This window comes from Protopterus annectens, chromosome 1.part0, assembly GCF_019279795.1.
Source record: "Protopterus annectens isolate FY-2018-M chromosome 1.part0, PAN1.0, whole genome shotgun sequence".
NCBI classification, from domain to species: domain Eukaryota; kingdom Metazoa; phylum Chordata; order Ceratodontiformes; family Protopteridae; genus Protopterus; species Protopterus annectens.
Window position 1 is genome coordinate 1,797,014,291 of NC_056725.1, and position 14,691 is coordinate 1,797,028,981.

The following is a 14,691-nucleotide window of genomic DNA, read 5'->3' on the forward strand; positions in this document are numbered from 1 at the left end:
TAGTTTTCCTTGCATCCTTTAAACACACCTTTCCCGACCAAGACAGCACACTAATAATCATTTAGGAAATAAATAAGTCAGGGCCTTTGAAGCCATAGGTTTATAGATTTCTGGGATGCATTTTAGAGCATTTTCCCAAACTTTTACTCCAATGGTGGCCTGAACAAACCTCAAGAGTAAGAAAAGAATTTCAGTGTTATTTTATTTTTTTTCTTTCTTTCAAGGAAGACATAAGTTAGGCCCAAAGCTTAATGTTCAAAGCTGACAAAAGAGTAGCTCACAATAAACTAACAAGCCAATTACTGTGAGGATACACAGGTCTTATCTGGGAATATGCCTGCCTCTGAAGACACAAAGTCGCTGTTACCTGAAGGTCTGCTCCAAAAAACAAGGAAAGTGAATAAATGAAGTAAAACACTGGAGTCTGACCACCACAATAAATGGAATAATTTATTTTCAGACAAGCGCTTTCACGTGCATCAAACACGCTTCTTCAGATCCATAACAAATGCATTCGAACAAGCTATACATATATATATACTAAACAACTCTTCTTTAATTAAATAATCAAGTAATTAAATAATCAAACAATCAAGCAGTTTAAAATCAAAGGAACATTAAAACAAAACATTGTGTTTGAACGGCATGTTTGCATGAAAGCATAGGATAAAGCATCATAAAAAGCCCATAACTAGGGCTTGTGAACTAAACTGAAGATTTAAATGTTGACCAGTGTATGATAATATGTGTATAATAATTTGAAATCTGTGCGTAGAACCATATATCATGATCACTTGTCACGAAAACTACTGAGGCATATGCAAAAGTATACAAAGCACCTGCTCTGACAAGTAGTTCTTTAAATACACAATGTATCCAATATAATGGTCAAACGACGTATAACCAAGAAACATATACCATAACAACTCAAAAAATCTGTGAAGGCTGCTGCCTGAAAAATGCGATCGTCAAAATCAAATGTCAATAAATATAAAATATAAAATGGGTTGGGACAGACATTATTAAGAATATTATATGAAAAATATGTGTATCTAAAAACTCTTCAAACAGGAGGAACAGTCTTTTCATTCTCATGTAAATAAAGTGCTTGTGCGTATAAGATTTGCAAAACGCAACTAAATAATGTAGTATAAGTTAAAAATAGGTTAAAAATAAAATCAGAACACATGATCCGCTGCATAATAAATGCTCAGCAAAGTGCATAGCAAAATAAATATCTGAGCAAAAAACAGCAAATGCAAAAATTAATAAATATAAAAAAGCAATGCATGGCCATGAGTCAATATCAAAATATATGTAAAACATTGCACGTAATGCAAAAATGTTAAAAATGTTAAAACCCAACAGATATATGTATGTGTATATGATAAAATTCTCGTTCTACAAAAGTATATATATATAAAAAATGTGTATGTATAAAACATCTATAAACCTAAGAACCTCAATATGACAACAATAAATAAATACTGGTATAGATGAATAATAAATAATAAATAAATAAATAAATAAATGAGCAGATAATCAAATGAATAAACAAATTCATGAATCAATTAACAAATTTGATTAGTAAATGAAATATATAAATAAACGGATAAAATTGTAAATACATGATATAGATGCAAATATTAATGAAATGTATACATAAATGGACAAACTGTGTTGCAAACATCATATTGAATGTAAAAGCACATGTACGTTAGAAAAATAGAGATAAAAAATGGAATACAAATATATGCATATCCAAAACAAGAGAGCGGTGAAATATTATGCTCATAATGTGAATAGGTGAGTCGCTAAAATTATTCAACAGAATGTGCTTAACATGTAAAGGCATATTGCAACTGTTAAGATGCCTAATAAAAAAGATGTATTGTGCATTCAATATCTTCACAGGGGATCTTCACTTAGCACTACGTGCTTTCAGTGGAGCCCTTACACTCACGTACTGGTTTAGACCTGGGTCATATTGAGCCTTAAGCTTGAGAATCCAGGAAAGCTCAACTTGCTCTAGATCATTAAAGATGTCTCCCTCCCTAGCACAGGGTGTAACGATCTGTAACACTCTGAAAACAAAAGAATGTCCTATATTGTTCATGATATGTTTGGCTAGGGCATTTTTAATGTCACATTTCTTTATATCATGAACGTGTTCCTGTATCCTTTCTTTCAGAGTCCTGGTGGTCATTCCTACACAAAAGGCTTTACATATTTGGCAGCTAGCCAAATATATCAAGTTCTTATCCTCACAGGTGGCAAAAAAATGTGGTTTGAACTTGAAGGTTAAAGTAGGATGTTCAAATAATTGATCAGTCATGATCATAATGCATATACTGCATTTCGTGCAGGGAAATGTACCTAATCTCTTATCCTTATGAGCTCTGAATCTCCTGTTCGAATTTAGTTGTTCAATGCACAATAACCTGCTCAAATTTTTGCTGTTGCGATAAGTGAATGAGGGTGTGGGTCCTACTAGCTCTGCTATCCGTGCATCTGTTAAGAGAATATGCCAATTCTTGAAAAAAACATTTCTAACGTGTTTTATATCACTAGTATATCTCAAATTAAGTCTTACTATGGAATTGTCAAAAGTTCTCTTAGTATATCTATAGTGTTTGTTTGTGTTAACACTTTTGTTTTTCACTGCTCTCTCATGTAAAGAATTCTCCTTTATATCATGTACCTTTGCTGGGTTATAACCCCTGTTAATGAAACAGTCTTCCAAGAAGTCACCCTGTTTGTGTAGTTCATCGTCAGTTTTGCACAGTCTTCTAATTCTAATAAACTGACTTTTGACTATACTGTCAAAAATGAACCTGGGGTGCATGCTATTATACTGGAGTAGTGTATTCCTCCAACATTCTTTCCTAAAAATAGTCGTTTCAATAGTGTGTCGTAAACCCTTGGAGATGGTTATATCTAGAAAATCTATACTGTGAAATGAATGGTTGACTGTAAATTTAAAAAAATCTGTAGTGGATTCTAGATATTGAACAAAAGAAAGGAGTTCATCTATAGTGCCGTGCCAAAATAAGAGTACATCATCTACAAACCTTTTATAAAGGCTGATTTTCTTAAAGCAGTCATGACTAAAAAGATAAGTCCTCTCCCAATGTAACATCACTAAATTAGCATAAGTGTTAGCGCAGGGGGTGCCCATAGCCACCCCCCACTGCTGTAAATATAACTTGTCTCTAAACATAAAAACATTATTTGTAAGTACTAATTCCATGATTGCACACAGTAAAGTTTCTTCACTTGTATTAAACTTATGACTGCTATTTATAACAAGCCTCAAAGCTTCTAGTCCGAACGTGTTCGGTATAGAAGTGAACAAATTCTTCACATCTAGAGTGACAAAAAAGTATTCTTCAGTTAAATCTTTAGTAAAATTATCCAAACACTCTAAAAGCTCATACGTATCTTTCAAAATTGAGCTAGTTTCAGAAACCAGAGGTCTGAGTTTCTTCTCTAAGTACACAGATAGTGTTTCAGTGACCCAGCCCTTACTTACCACAATGGGTCTCATAGGAGGTGGAAAAAGGCCCTTGTGTATTTTAGGTAAGCCTTTAATGTAAGGTATTTTAGGCTTAGCTATAAAAAAGTAATGATATAGGTCATAGTCTATCTGTCTACACATTACAAATTCATACAACTCTTGATGCACTGTATAGATCACCTTCTCAAATTCAGCATGACTAATTGGTTTGTAAGTTGCAGTTTCATTCAACAATTCCAACATGCCATTAATATATACATCAGTATCTAGTAGCACTATGGCTCCTCCTTTATCAGCTGATTTTACAATTAAATTACTAGCTTGTTTCAAAGAGTAAATGCTGTCCCATTCTTTGGTATACATGTTAAAGAACATCGCAGTGTGTTTATAGTCACAATAATATTTGTAAAGTTCTCCTTCACAAATTTTTTTTCCTTCACAAATTTTTAAAAAACATTCCGCGACAGGCGGTGGTACTGGCATGAAAACACTCTTCTTTTTAAAGGCAGTGTTCACAGTATAATTAGCGGAATTGTCAGTTTTGTTGTTCTTGGTAAAAAACAATTTCAAAGATATATTGCGTATAAAAAGTCTCAAGTCTGTGAGGACTTCAGATAAATTACTGACCTGTGCAGGAATATAATTGAGACCATGATTCAACAAATCATTTTCTGTTTGCGTGAATGTATATTTGGAGAGGTTGACTATTAAGTTGCTCCATCCCTCATACGTCCTCTGCGGTCCTGTTGTTCCCCTGAATACTTCCTTTTCGATCTCCCTCTGCTGTCGGACCTGCCTCTCATAACATTCTGATTGTGCACTGGGAGCGGTAAAAAACGTTCTATATTGCTTTGGGCTATCTTCGGTTTAGCTCCTAAACTCTGTGTGGTAGAGCGTTGCAAAGCCAACTGATTCGGTGGTGGTGTATTATCGGTTTCTGGAGTAGAGGAAAAGGCAATTCCTGCTTATGACGTGGAGGTACTAAGTACTAAGGCTGGTAGATTTAAAGGAGAAATGTCTTGTGTACTTGAAAAAGCATTGCGTGTGTGAACATTATTTGAAGGCACTGAGTCATTGTCTCTGTTATCTCTATACCTTGGCCAAACGAAGACTTGACTATTAGTAAAGTCAAAATAGTCTCTTTGCAACTTACGCAGCTTTATCTGTTGGAGTCTCTCCCCATAGGAAGAGGTTTGGTTAAGTATGCTGTCCAGCCGTTGTTCAAACATAGCCCCTTTAAATTTTGAAATAATATCATTATATAAGGTTTCTGCCTTACTGTTAAGTTCATTCTCCGTCGGAGTAAAATAGTCTATTAGTAGCCTCATATAATTGTAACTCAAGTCTAGATTCATCTGCTGCCACCTCTTTAGTAGGTCCGGGTGGCTATTGCCATAGGTAGGCATGCAGAGGACTCTCATGCCTCTCGGCATGACTTTGAAATGTAGACAAGCTTCTAAGTGTCTTCTCTGCCAGATAAATCTTTGTAGTTTATAAAGCGTATTCTCCAAATCTTTCAGTAACACATTAAAGTCATGTAAATTTTTATTGTTGGTATTGGTATTACTTATACCTGTTAAAGAGAGTTCCATAGATAAAAAAGGGTTATCTCTCTTTTCCATAAGTATGTCCCATCTCCTCTTCAGGTCTGTTTTTTCTGGTATGTAGTCCAATTCAACTGTAGTGTTATACATCGTGTGGAAACAGCGACGAAAAATAAAGCAGTGAAACCAATGAAGACACAAAGTCGCTGTTACCTGAAGGTCTGCTCCAAAAAACACAGAAAGTGAATAAATGAAGTAAAACACTGGAGTCTGACCACCACAATAAATGGAATAATTTATTTTCGGACAAGCGCTTTCACGTGCATCAAACACGCTTCTTCAGATCCATAACAAATGCATTCGAACAAGCTATACATATATATATATATATATATATATATACTAAACAACTCTTCTTTAATTAAATAATCAAGTAATTAAATAATCAAACAATCAAGCAGTTTAAAATCAAAGGAACATTAAAACAAAACATTGTTTGAACGGCATGTTTGCATGAAAGCATAGGATAAAGCATCATAAAAAGCATCATAAAAAGCCCATAACTAGGGCTTGTGAACTAAAATGAAGATTTAAATGTTGACCAGTATATGATAATATGTGTATAATAATGCAATGCAATGCCTACTGTTTTTGCCCCCCACGCACACATCCTCCAGTGCTCCTCTCTGCCCCGTTCCCCCAATCTTGGGCTCCCCATACAATGCACATTAATTTTTTTCTTCCTTTTCTCACATTTTGCCTGATTCTTCAGCTTTTCTTTCAAGAAGCCATAACGTTCTATATTCTCACAAGTGCATTTTAAAGTTTTTTTCTTTATACATAATCTTTTTATCCAATGATGGCTTGAACAGCAATTTCAAATTCTTCTTATTTCGGCTTTTCCCAGTTAGGGGTCGCCACAGCGAATCACCTGTCCACTCATGATTGGCAGTGGAGTTTTATGGTGTCAAGTTGCCAGCCAGGCGTCCAACCTTCCACAGAAGGCACACACATGCACAAACACCTAGTGCTAATTTAGAGTGTCCAATCCACCTACAGCATGTCTTTGGGATGTGGGTGGAAACCGGAGCACTCGAAGGAAACCCACACAACCACAGGGAGGACATGCAGACTCCACACAGAAGGCACCCTAGCCAAGGATCGAACCGGAGAACCTCTTGCTCTGAGGCAGCAACGCTAACCGCTGCACCACCATGGCCACCCTGAACAGCAATTACGAATAAGGAAAGAAATCCAGTGCTGCCGTTCAGCTTTAGTTTTCCTTGCATCCTTTAAACACACCTTTCCCGACCAAGACAGCACACTAATAATCATTTAGGAAATAAATAAGTCAGGGCCTTTGAAGCCATAGGTTTATAGATTTCTGGGATGCATTTTAGAGCATTTTCCCAAACTTTTACTCCAATGGTGGCCTGAACAAACCTCAAGAGTAAGAAAAGAATTTCAGTGTTATTTTATTTTTTTTTCTTTCTTTCAAGGAAGACATAAGTTAGGCCCAAGGCTTAATGTTAAAGCTGACAAAAGAGTAGCTCACAATAAACTAACAAGCCAATTACTGTGAGGATACACAGGTCTTATCTGGGAATATGCCTGCCTCCCTGACCTCACCCCCCCAAAAAAACAGTCACTGCTTATGCATCCCACTGGGGTTAGAGTGGAATGAAAGTAGAGGTTCAAAGTGCCACAGTCGTGTATTTTAAGTGACTGCTGACATACACAGACAAAGAATGCTTCATCACTCCTCATCCCTAACCCCCAAACCCCCATATGCAGCCACTTGTATACATGCCTGATGTGTGATTGGGAGGAAGGTGAACAAAAGTAATGATTATAGTAATGTGTTCTATTTTGTTGTTCCCAGGTGAACAAAAATAATGATAATAGTAATGCATTCTATTTTATTGCTCCTAGACAGTACACAACCCCTAAACAAGCTACAGTAACCTTTTTTACAGGTTTGTGTGCGATGCAAATTAAAGATGTAAAAACCACACAACCCCCAGCACCTCCTCCCACACACAATCTGCAGCAGATTTCAGTACACACACACTACATACACCACAAACACACACACACACACACACACACACACTTGAGCATGACTAGTTTTAGAATGGGTATGAATGAGCGCAGAGGCCATTATCAGTTTTATTCTAACAGGGTCATATCATAGCCTTGTTCAGGTTAAAAGTATAATCAGAAAATGAATACATTTTTTCTCCTCATTTTCCCCAACCAGCAACAGCTTTTGTGGGGACTCCATACAGTCAAGAATGGTTATCTATTTATACACACTAAGGAGTGGGGGCCACCACACTCACAGAAGATCTAAGTGTTTGAATGTTCTCTAATATTTTGTATGCCTTACTTTTGAAATGTAATTACTTGTTAGCTGCATTTTTTACTGGTAATCAGAAGAATAATGTATGGCATTGCTGGGTGTGTGCACACGCAAAAATCGGTGATATTTTTAAACACACACAGAGAGACACTCATGCATAAGCCATAGCAATAACAGTTTTGTACTTATTTCAATAAATAGCAATACATTGTACAACAATGGCACTGCCATACCACATCAGTGAATGTTGTTAAGCAGTCATCATATAGCAGCAGGGGAAAGTCACTTTTATTTACCTTACTTTATGTTTTGTGCAGTAACTCATAAAAGAAGTTAACATTCCATGCAACTGAAAATGTTCTAGTCTTTCTGCTTAAGTTTCAACTGTGCAATATATCTACCTGTGCAATACTAAGTGTTACTAACAGTTAAGGATGCAAAAATATGATCACGTCTAGTGTCATGTCAAAAATGTTTTTCTTATTATACATGTTATATTTATATATAATCTCTGCACATAGAGCTCAAAGCAATGACATTTTGTTTAGCCTACACTGAGGTATGAGTCTAAATGACAAAGTTTACTTTGATATTGGCACTGAGGAGTAATACATACCTGTCACTGTCCCTGACTTCACAGACCTCTGATTTTGCCTCATAATTTTGCTCTGTCCTTCATTAAAAGTTTGATTTGCTGTTAAATCACTGATGATTACAACGAGTCAATAAATCAGAGTTTTATACTTATTGTCCAAAAATGCATGTTGATGCAAAATGTGGTATTCTATTAACTTTTTAAATGAATTAGAGTAATATTTAAATGTTACTGATTATGAGCATTTATTCTGCTATTATTTTTGGCACTGCAAAGATTTCAGGACAGATTATGATAGTTGTAGAATCTGGTGTTCTGCCAGTATTTATAAAACATCCCTAAAGACTGGAAGCATCAACTTCTCGAATAATCCAAGGTGTGCACTGAGATCGGTCACTCTGGGTTGCTGATCTGCCTAGTGCTTTCCTCGTTCATGTTCATTAACAGCTGTAGCCTAACAGGGTGACATCAGAGCCCTGTTCAGGTAAAAGAGCATAATCAGGGAATCAGTACATTTTTTTTCTCATTTTTCCACAACTAGTGGCAGCTTTTGTGGGGATGATTGAGAGCCCCCCCACCTCCAGCCACAGGTATTGCAGGCACCTAAAGCTGGCTATGTTGTTAGTTTTAGTGGAAAGAATGGTCACCAGCGGGGTTTGACTAAACATTATGTCAATGGTAAAATATTTAATGGAACTGTGAAGCCTGTTACTTGATAAAATGCTGTTACTAAAACCAGAGATATCTTTGAATTTTAAAGGAGATATAAATAAGTGTTATCATTATCTACCTGGTTTATTAAGTTTACAAGATTGTTGTACTAGTTTTTGTAGGTTTGACAAACATGTTAAAAAACATCAAGATAAGATAACTTGCTGTGGTTGGGGGCCCCCCAGGAACAGGGGCCCCCCAGCGACCGCAGGGTTCGCCAGTGCTTAAAGCCGGCTATGAATATAGTTCAAAGTAATAAAATGTGACACATTTGGGTTACAACAAAACCACATCATCTTTTCTGATACTTTTTTCAAAAAAGTTGCAGCTTTGGCAACCATTCTATCTTCACATTTTTCACACCATGGCTAGTACCTTAACCAACTTCTTTAACTGCCACCACAGCCAGAAATCTGCTAAAGCTGATTATCACTCTTCGAAAGAAAACAAATCCTTAAATTCAAGTTTAAATGCTTACTTTCAGTTTCTGATGCAATAATCCTATTGTTTTTTTCATGATTCTGGAAGACATGAAATTCTCTTCCTTTTCAGTTACTGCTATCCCCTTTTTCAGACTACACATGCTGAAACCTCTCAGCTTCCATACTAAAATGATACTTTGCTATCACAAAAAAAATGTTTGACCCATCACAGCGGAATGAAATATTTCAATCATGCCTCCCTTTGCAGTTATTCCCATCCAATTGTACATTTTTTATATTTAGCTATACTCTGAGTATTTTCAGAGTTTAACTGTTTTCACCCATTGCTAACACAGTATCTTCTTGTGCATTACACTTTTTTTAGGACATGCATTAAGGTGTTCCCTAGTTTCGATAAACAACTTTTTTCTGATGCAGTACTTTGGTTGCCATCATCTGGTCTGGGGTTCCTATTAAATGATCGAAGAAGCATTCTTTCGAATGCATCTTGATCGAACTTGAAAGCACGAAAAGGCAAAATAGCGAAAGGGCATATAAGCAAATTCTTTCCCTGGGAAAGAAATTGCTTGGCCGCTTCTGTTACTTTGCCGTTTTCGTGACTGTAGTGCGATCTCGGAGTTGGTATATTTAAGTAGGGGGTGTGGGGGCACAGCTCCCCACATTGGGGGATATGCGGGAAGAAGCCCCCCACTTTATGTAATGTTTTAAAAAATTTTTTGGTTTGTTTTGTGCAACAGAGATTTTTTTCCCTTGGAAAAAAAAAATCGCTGTTCTAAGCATTCGTGATTGTAAGCTTTCACTTAAATGGGTTCAATAAATCATTGTTCGCTTTTTTAAGCGTTCTATGATTTAACACAGACCCTCTGGCCTGCTTGTACTTCAAATATGCCATTAGTAAACCTATCTCGAATACATGCACTTATATTTTAAATGTTTCAAATATAGATACATTACTAAACTGAAAATGAAACATGCCACATTTTTTCTCAAAAGGAATGACTGGTAAACTATTAAGAAGAAAGGCAGGTCTTAGTGCAGGGATCTGTCTATACAAAGGATATATTGCTTGGTAACAAAACAGAAACTCATACCAGAATTTATGCTTAAACTGAAATGTATCGATGTATAACAAAATTAAAAGTAAATAAACAAACATGACAGCATTCAACCAGTTAAGGCAAGCAGAACAATAGAACACTCTATACAAGAAAAACAGGCATTAAGTATCATCCAAAATCAAAGGATAGCCACCAGCATCTCCAACTTAAGCAACACAGATGGTTTACACATTCTTACCTTCTTGTCTGTTGTTTTTCTTCTTCAACCATTTCTCTACTGTTTCTATGCTTACACTTTCCAGCACAAACTCATCCAACACGTGCGGATGAAGGGACAGGTAGGCTTTAACTTTTTCATCTGTAAGGCCTGCATAAAAAAATAAATAAAGTTACAAAAATACAGCATAGGAGAAAAAGTTTGTTTTTCATTCTGGAAAAGGTAGCAAAATTACACTTCCCTACATTAACCAATGCAAATGCATGCACAAAATCTTACAAGAACTAGCCATATTGCACTTTCAAGATCAAATCCATAAGCCACAACACTTAATCAGGTGACATAATCACACTATTTTGAAAAGATCTTTGTCAACATCACACTCCTTAGGTCTACAACAGTAAGCTCAACAAAAGATATGCAATGCACAACACTGGCTCATAGGTTCATAGAAGGTTACTAGGCTATTGGCCCTACAGCCTTTATAAGCGTAGCCATGTTAGACCCTTGTTCCCTTATTGACCAAATTGTATAGTCTATATTTGCAGCGCAAATCTATGATCAGCGCCGACTGCCCTTATCCAAGAGGGACATAAGTGACAGCCCCAGGGTAAATTATGTATTCCATAGAGCGTGCTGATTACACTCCTATATTCTAAAAAAGATAAACCAGTTAAGTGCTAGAGTGTCTTGTGACCTGACCTTAACAATTGTTAAATACACCCTTGCTTATATTAAGGTCAGGTATAGTGCTAGGCAGTAAAATCCGCCAGTACTCAAAGATTTGTTTCTGCCTGCTTTCTGCACAGGTAATGTGTCCCCATCTTCCTCAGATATTCTTTAAATGCTAAAAAACAGGATGCGTTAGCATCCATTTTCTGAAGGTCACAAAAACTTAAACTTAAATGTTTGGCATTATTTGCTGACTTAAAACCTCAGCAGTTTGTCTAAAAAATGGGATTTTATGAGGAAAAGACCAAAAATATGAAGCAATAATCTTGATGTTCTACAAAAACCTGGACTACTGAGAAGCACTAAGGTGAGAGTAAATGTAATGGACTGCATTACACTATCTTTCTGACAGTGTCTGCTAAGTGTTTTATGGCTTTGAAAGCCAGCAAAGCACTTTGCAATTTTTTCTATGTAATCAGTAGCACATGGAGCAGATAAACATTTATGCCCAACCAAGAATTACGACCATGTCACCAATCATTTTATTTATTCATTTTATTTATTTATTTACATTTGTTTAGCAGGAAATTCCAACTGGACACATCCTTTCTCAGTGGTGGCCCGGGAAGTAAAGCTCCAGAGAACAATAAATGAGCAGCAGAGTACATGAAAAACAATTGAATATACATACAAGAGCAAATGATACATACTGCACTAAACCTTAGCTATACATACCATATGAAACATAAGTAATGAACAGACATACCAATAGCTAGCTAAAGGCTAGGAATTAAGGTAGGATGTACATACAGATAGTACTAAGCTCAAACGGATACTATTCTAAACCTCAAAATGCACTCTCTCGAGGCACTCCTAAAAATGAAGAACATCGATATCTGTGCAGTAACTGAGACTGGTTCAAGGCTCCAGAGAGCACCCCTGCAATACCAGGCTACAACTCTTACCACACTTTTCAGCCACCAAACCAAGTCCGAAACACTAAAGGTGGAGGAGTGTCCATATTCACCAAGAATATAAACACCTCCAGGCTAGATGCCCAACAAAATGCATCTGAAATTCTCCAGGTGCAACTAACACTAGGTAAGACTGCAATTCAAATTGTAGCTTGCTACAGATACCCCCCATGCCCCAAGATTCTCACTGCACCTTTCTAAACATACTGGAAAATATTAAGATACAACCAAACACCCTAATACTGGCTGATTTCAACTACCCTGCCATTAACTGGGAAAACTACTCGGGTACTAACATCTTTTCCCAACGGTTCTTGGAATTCATAAATTCCAACGCCCTGGATCAACTAATTCATTGTCTTACCAGGGGCTCCAATATCCTAGACCTTGTCATTACCAACATGGGAGATAGATGTTCCACACCGGTGGTCACCCCCTCATTGGTCAGGTCTGACCATAAGCAAATTACCCTTGACATCCACATCACACCTGCACCCCCCCAGTAAGGAAACCTCCGTACAAAACTTCTCCAAAGTCAACTTCATGCTGCTCAATTCAGAAGTGACAAACTTCATGACACCCATGCAAACAGGAGCTGAAGGTTCGATTGCTGAATCTTACACTAAGGCACTGTACGAGCACATCCATTCGTGCATGAATCGTGCCATCCCAAACAGAACCAGGGCGCTCTCCTCCAAAAAAGGAAGCCAATCTGGTGGTCCCCTGCCATAAACAAACTATACAACAGAATAAAGAAACTGTTGCAGAAAAGAGGAAAATCCCAGGATGCAAAAAACTCACTTACCAGCCTCAGTAAGAAGATGAGATCCCTCATAAAATCCTCCAAAGCTAGTTACAAAAATAAAATTGCCAAAGATTCCAAAGACAACCAGAAGGCATTCTATATTTATGTTAATAATCTAAATGGCAATGCTCAGACATGCTCCGAGCTACAACAGAATGGCGTTAAATATACTTGATCCCAAGGATATTGCCAATATCCTGGCAGATCGATTTAGTGCCAACTTCACCTCCACCTCCACCCCCTAATGGGCCCATCTCAATACCAAAAGATTTCCAAATTCCCGTAATCACAACCACACAGGTAGAAACCGCATTCTCCAAAGCTAAGAATACAGCATCCATTGGACCAAATGACATCCCGGGCTGTGTGCGGGAATCCTTCTATGTGGCACACCTCATCACTAAGGGCTTTTCATCCAGAAAAAAAGGAGGTTATTGTCCCACTGTACTCATCCCTCATTAGACCCATTATAGAGTACAATGCCCCATTTGGTATGTACCTCACAAGACATCTGCAACAGCTGGAACGGCCGCAGAAATACCTCACTAAAAGAATCACAGGCCTAAAGCAGATGCCCTATGCTGACCATCTAAAAAAACTCCAGCTACACTCTGTGGCATATCGTCTACTCAGAGGCGATCTCTGCTTAACATACAAGGCCATGTCAAACCCTGAGCTGTTGGACATGCTCCACTTAAAGAAATCCCAATCCCTCAGAGCCACAAGCCCCAGGGATCTAAACCTTGTCATCACAATGAACAAAACATGTTGGAGGAATAGGTTCCTGACCCAGAGACTCCCCATACTCTGGAATAGACTGCCCATACATGTCAAGCAGAGCGCCTCCTTGGCCCTCTTCAAAAGGAACATTGATGATTGGATGGAAGATAGGAAATTCACCCCGGGGATCACGTCAGTCGCCCTGCTAGACAGGAGTCCAGGGAAGTAAATATTGTGGGAAGAAATATCCAGGGAATTGTTATGGCTAGGCTTGTATAAGCCCGAGGGCCGATAGCCTACTACCAAACTATGAACCTATATACCTAAATCTTATATACAGATATTGCACTAAACTCAAGCAGGGGAAGACAGAGATGTAAGAGAGGAGTCTGAGTGAGTAGTATATGCGGTAGTGAGAGGAAGGTAGGTGCAAGTGAGCTGAATATGTATTTGGAGTTGAGATTAAGTGAAGTAGTTAAGCATGTTATAACAGGTCTGAGAGATTGTGTGAGGAGGGAAGGGGAGGGTAAAGGGTGAGCCAGAGCCTGCAGATGAAGGAATGCAATGATCAGACGGTGTGAGGCAGGGTGGCTAGGGGAGGGGAGAGGAAGGGGAGGTACAAAGTGGGTTACAAGTCAAGATTGGTGCATGGGCATAACCCAGAGACTTTTTAAGTGAATTTTTAGTGCAGTCTTGAAGTGATTGCAAGACTGCACTAAAATAAATTTATTGTTCATGACATGGCTGCCAATATCTGCCTATCAAGCTTCATTCTTGAGGTGAATTTCTTGGCACCCCTGTCTTAAACACAAGAAAGATGGTAAGGATTGGTGACCCGATCATAATCCTCTACTTTCTATGGTACTGCATGCATGCAAAACAGTGATTACAAAACAGAATTTATGCACCTGTTCTCCAGGTCTTATGTAATGGTGTTCTGATATAATTTTGAAAAATACTATTTTTCAGCTGATTATCTAACATTCAATCACGTCTCAAGAAACAAGAACAGAAAATGCACATAACTGAAGCTTCCGCTGTTCCACAAAATAACCTGTTGGTGCATTAAATCA

The 14,691-nt window shown here is 37.6% G+C and overlaps 1 protein-coding gene across 2 annotated transcripts in view; it reads right to left on the minus strand.

Moving 5' to 3' along the window:
* The window catches only part of PDE10A (phosphodiesterase 10A), a 4,065,478-nt gene that overhangs the window by 3,354,016 nt on the left and 696,771 nt on the right, over positions 1 to 14,691 (minus strand). For both annotated transcript variants that reach the window (XM_044069581.1, XM_044069571.1), the window contains exon 2: positions 10,469 to 10,597. In XM_044069581.1, coding sequence (XP_043925516.1) covers positions 10,469 to 10,597 — 129 coding nt within the window. The remainder of the gene's footprint in view (positions 1 to 10,468; positions 10,598 to 14,691) is intronic.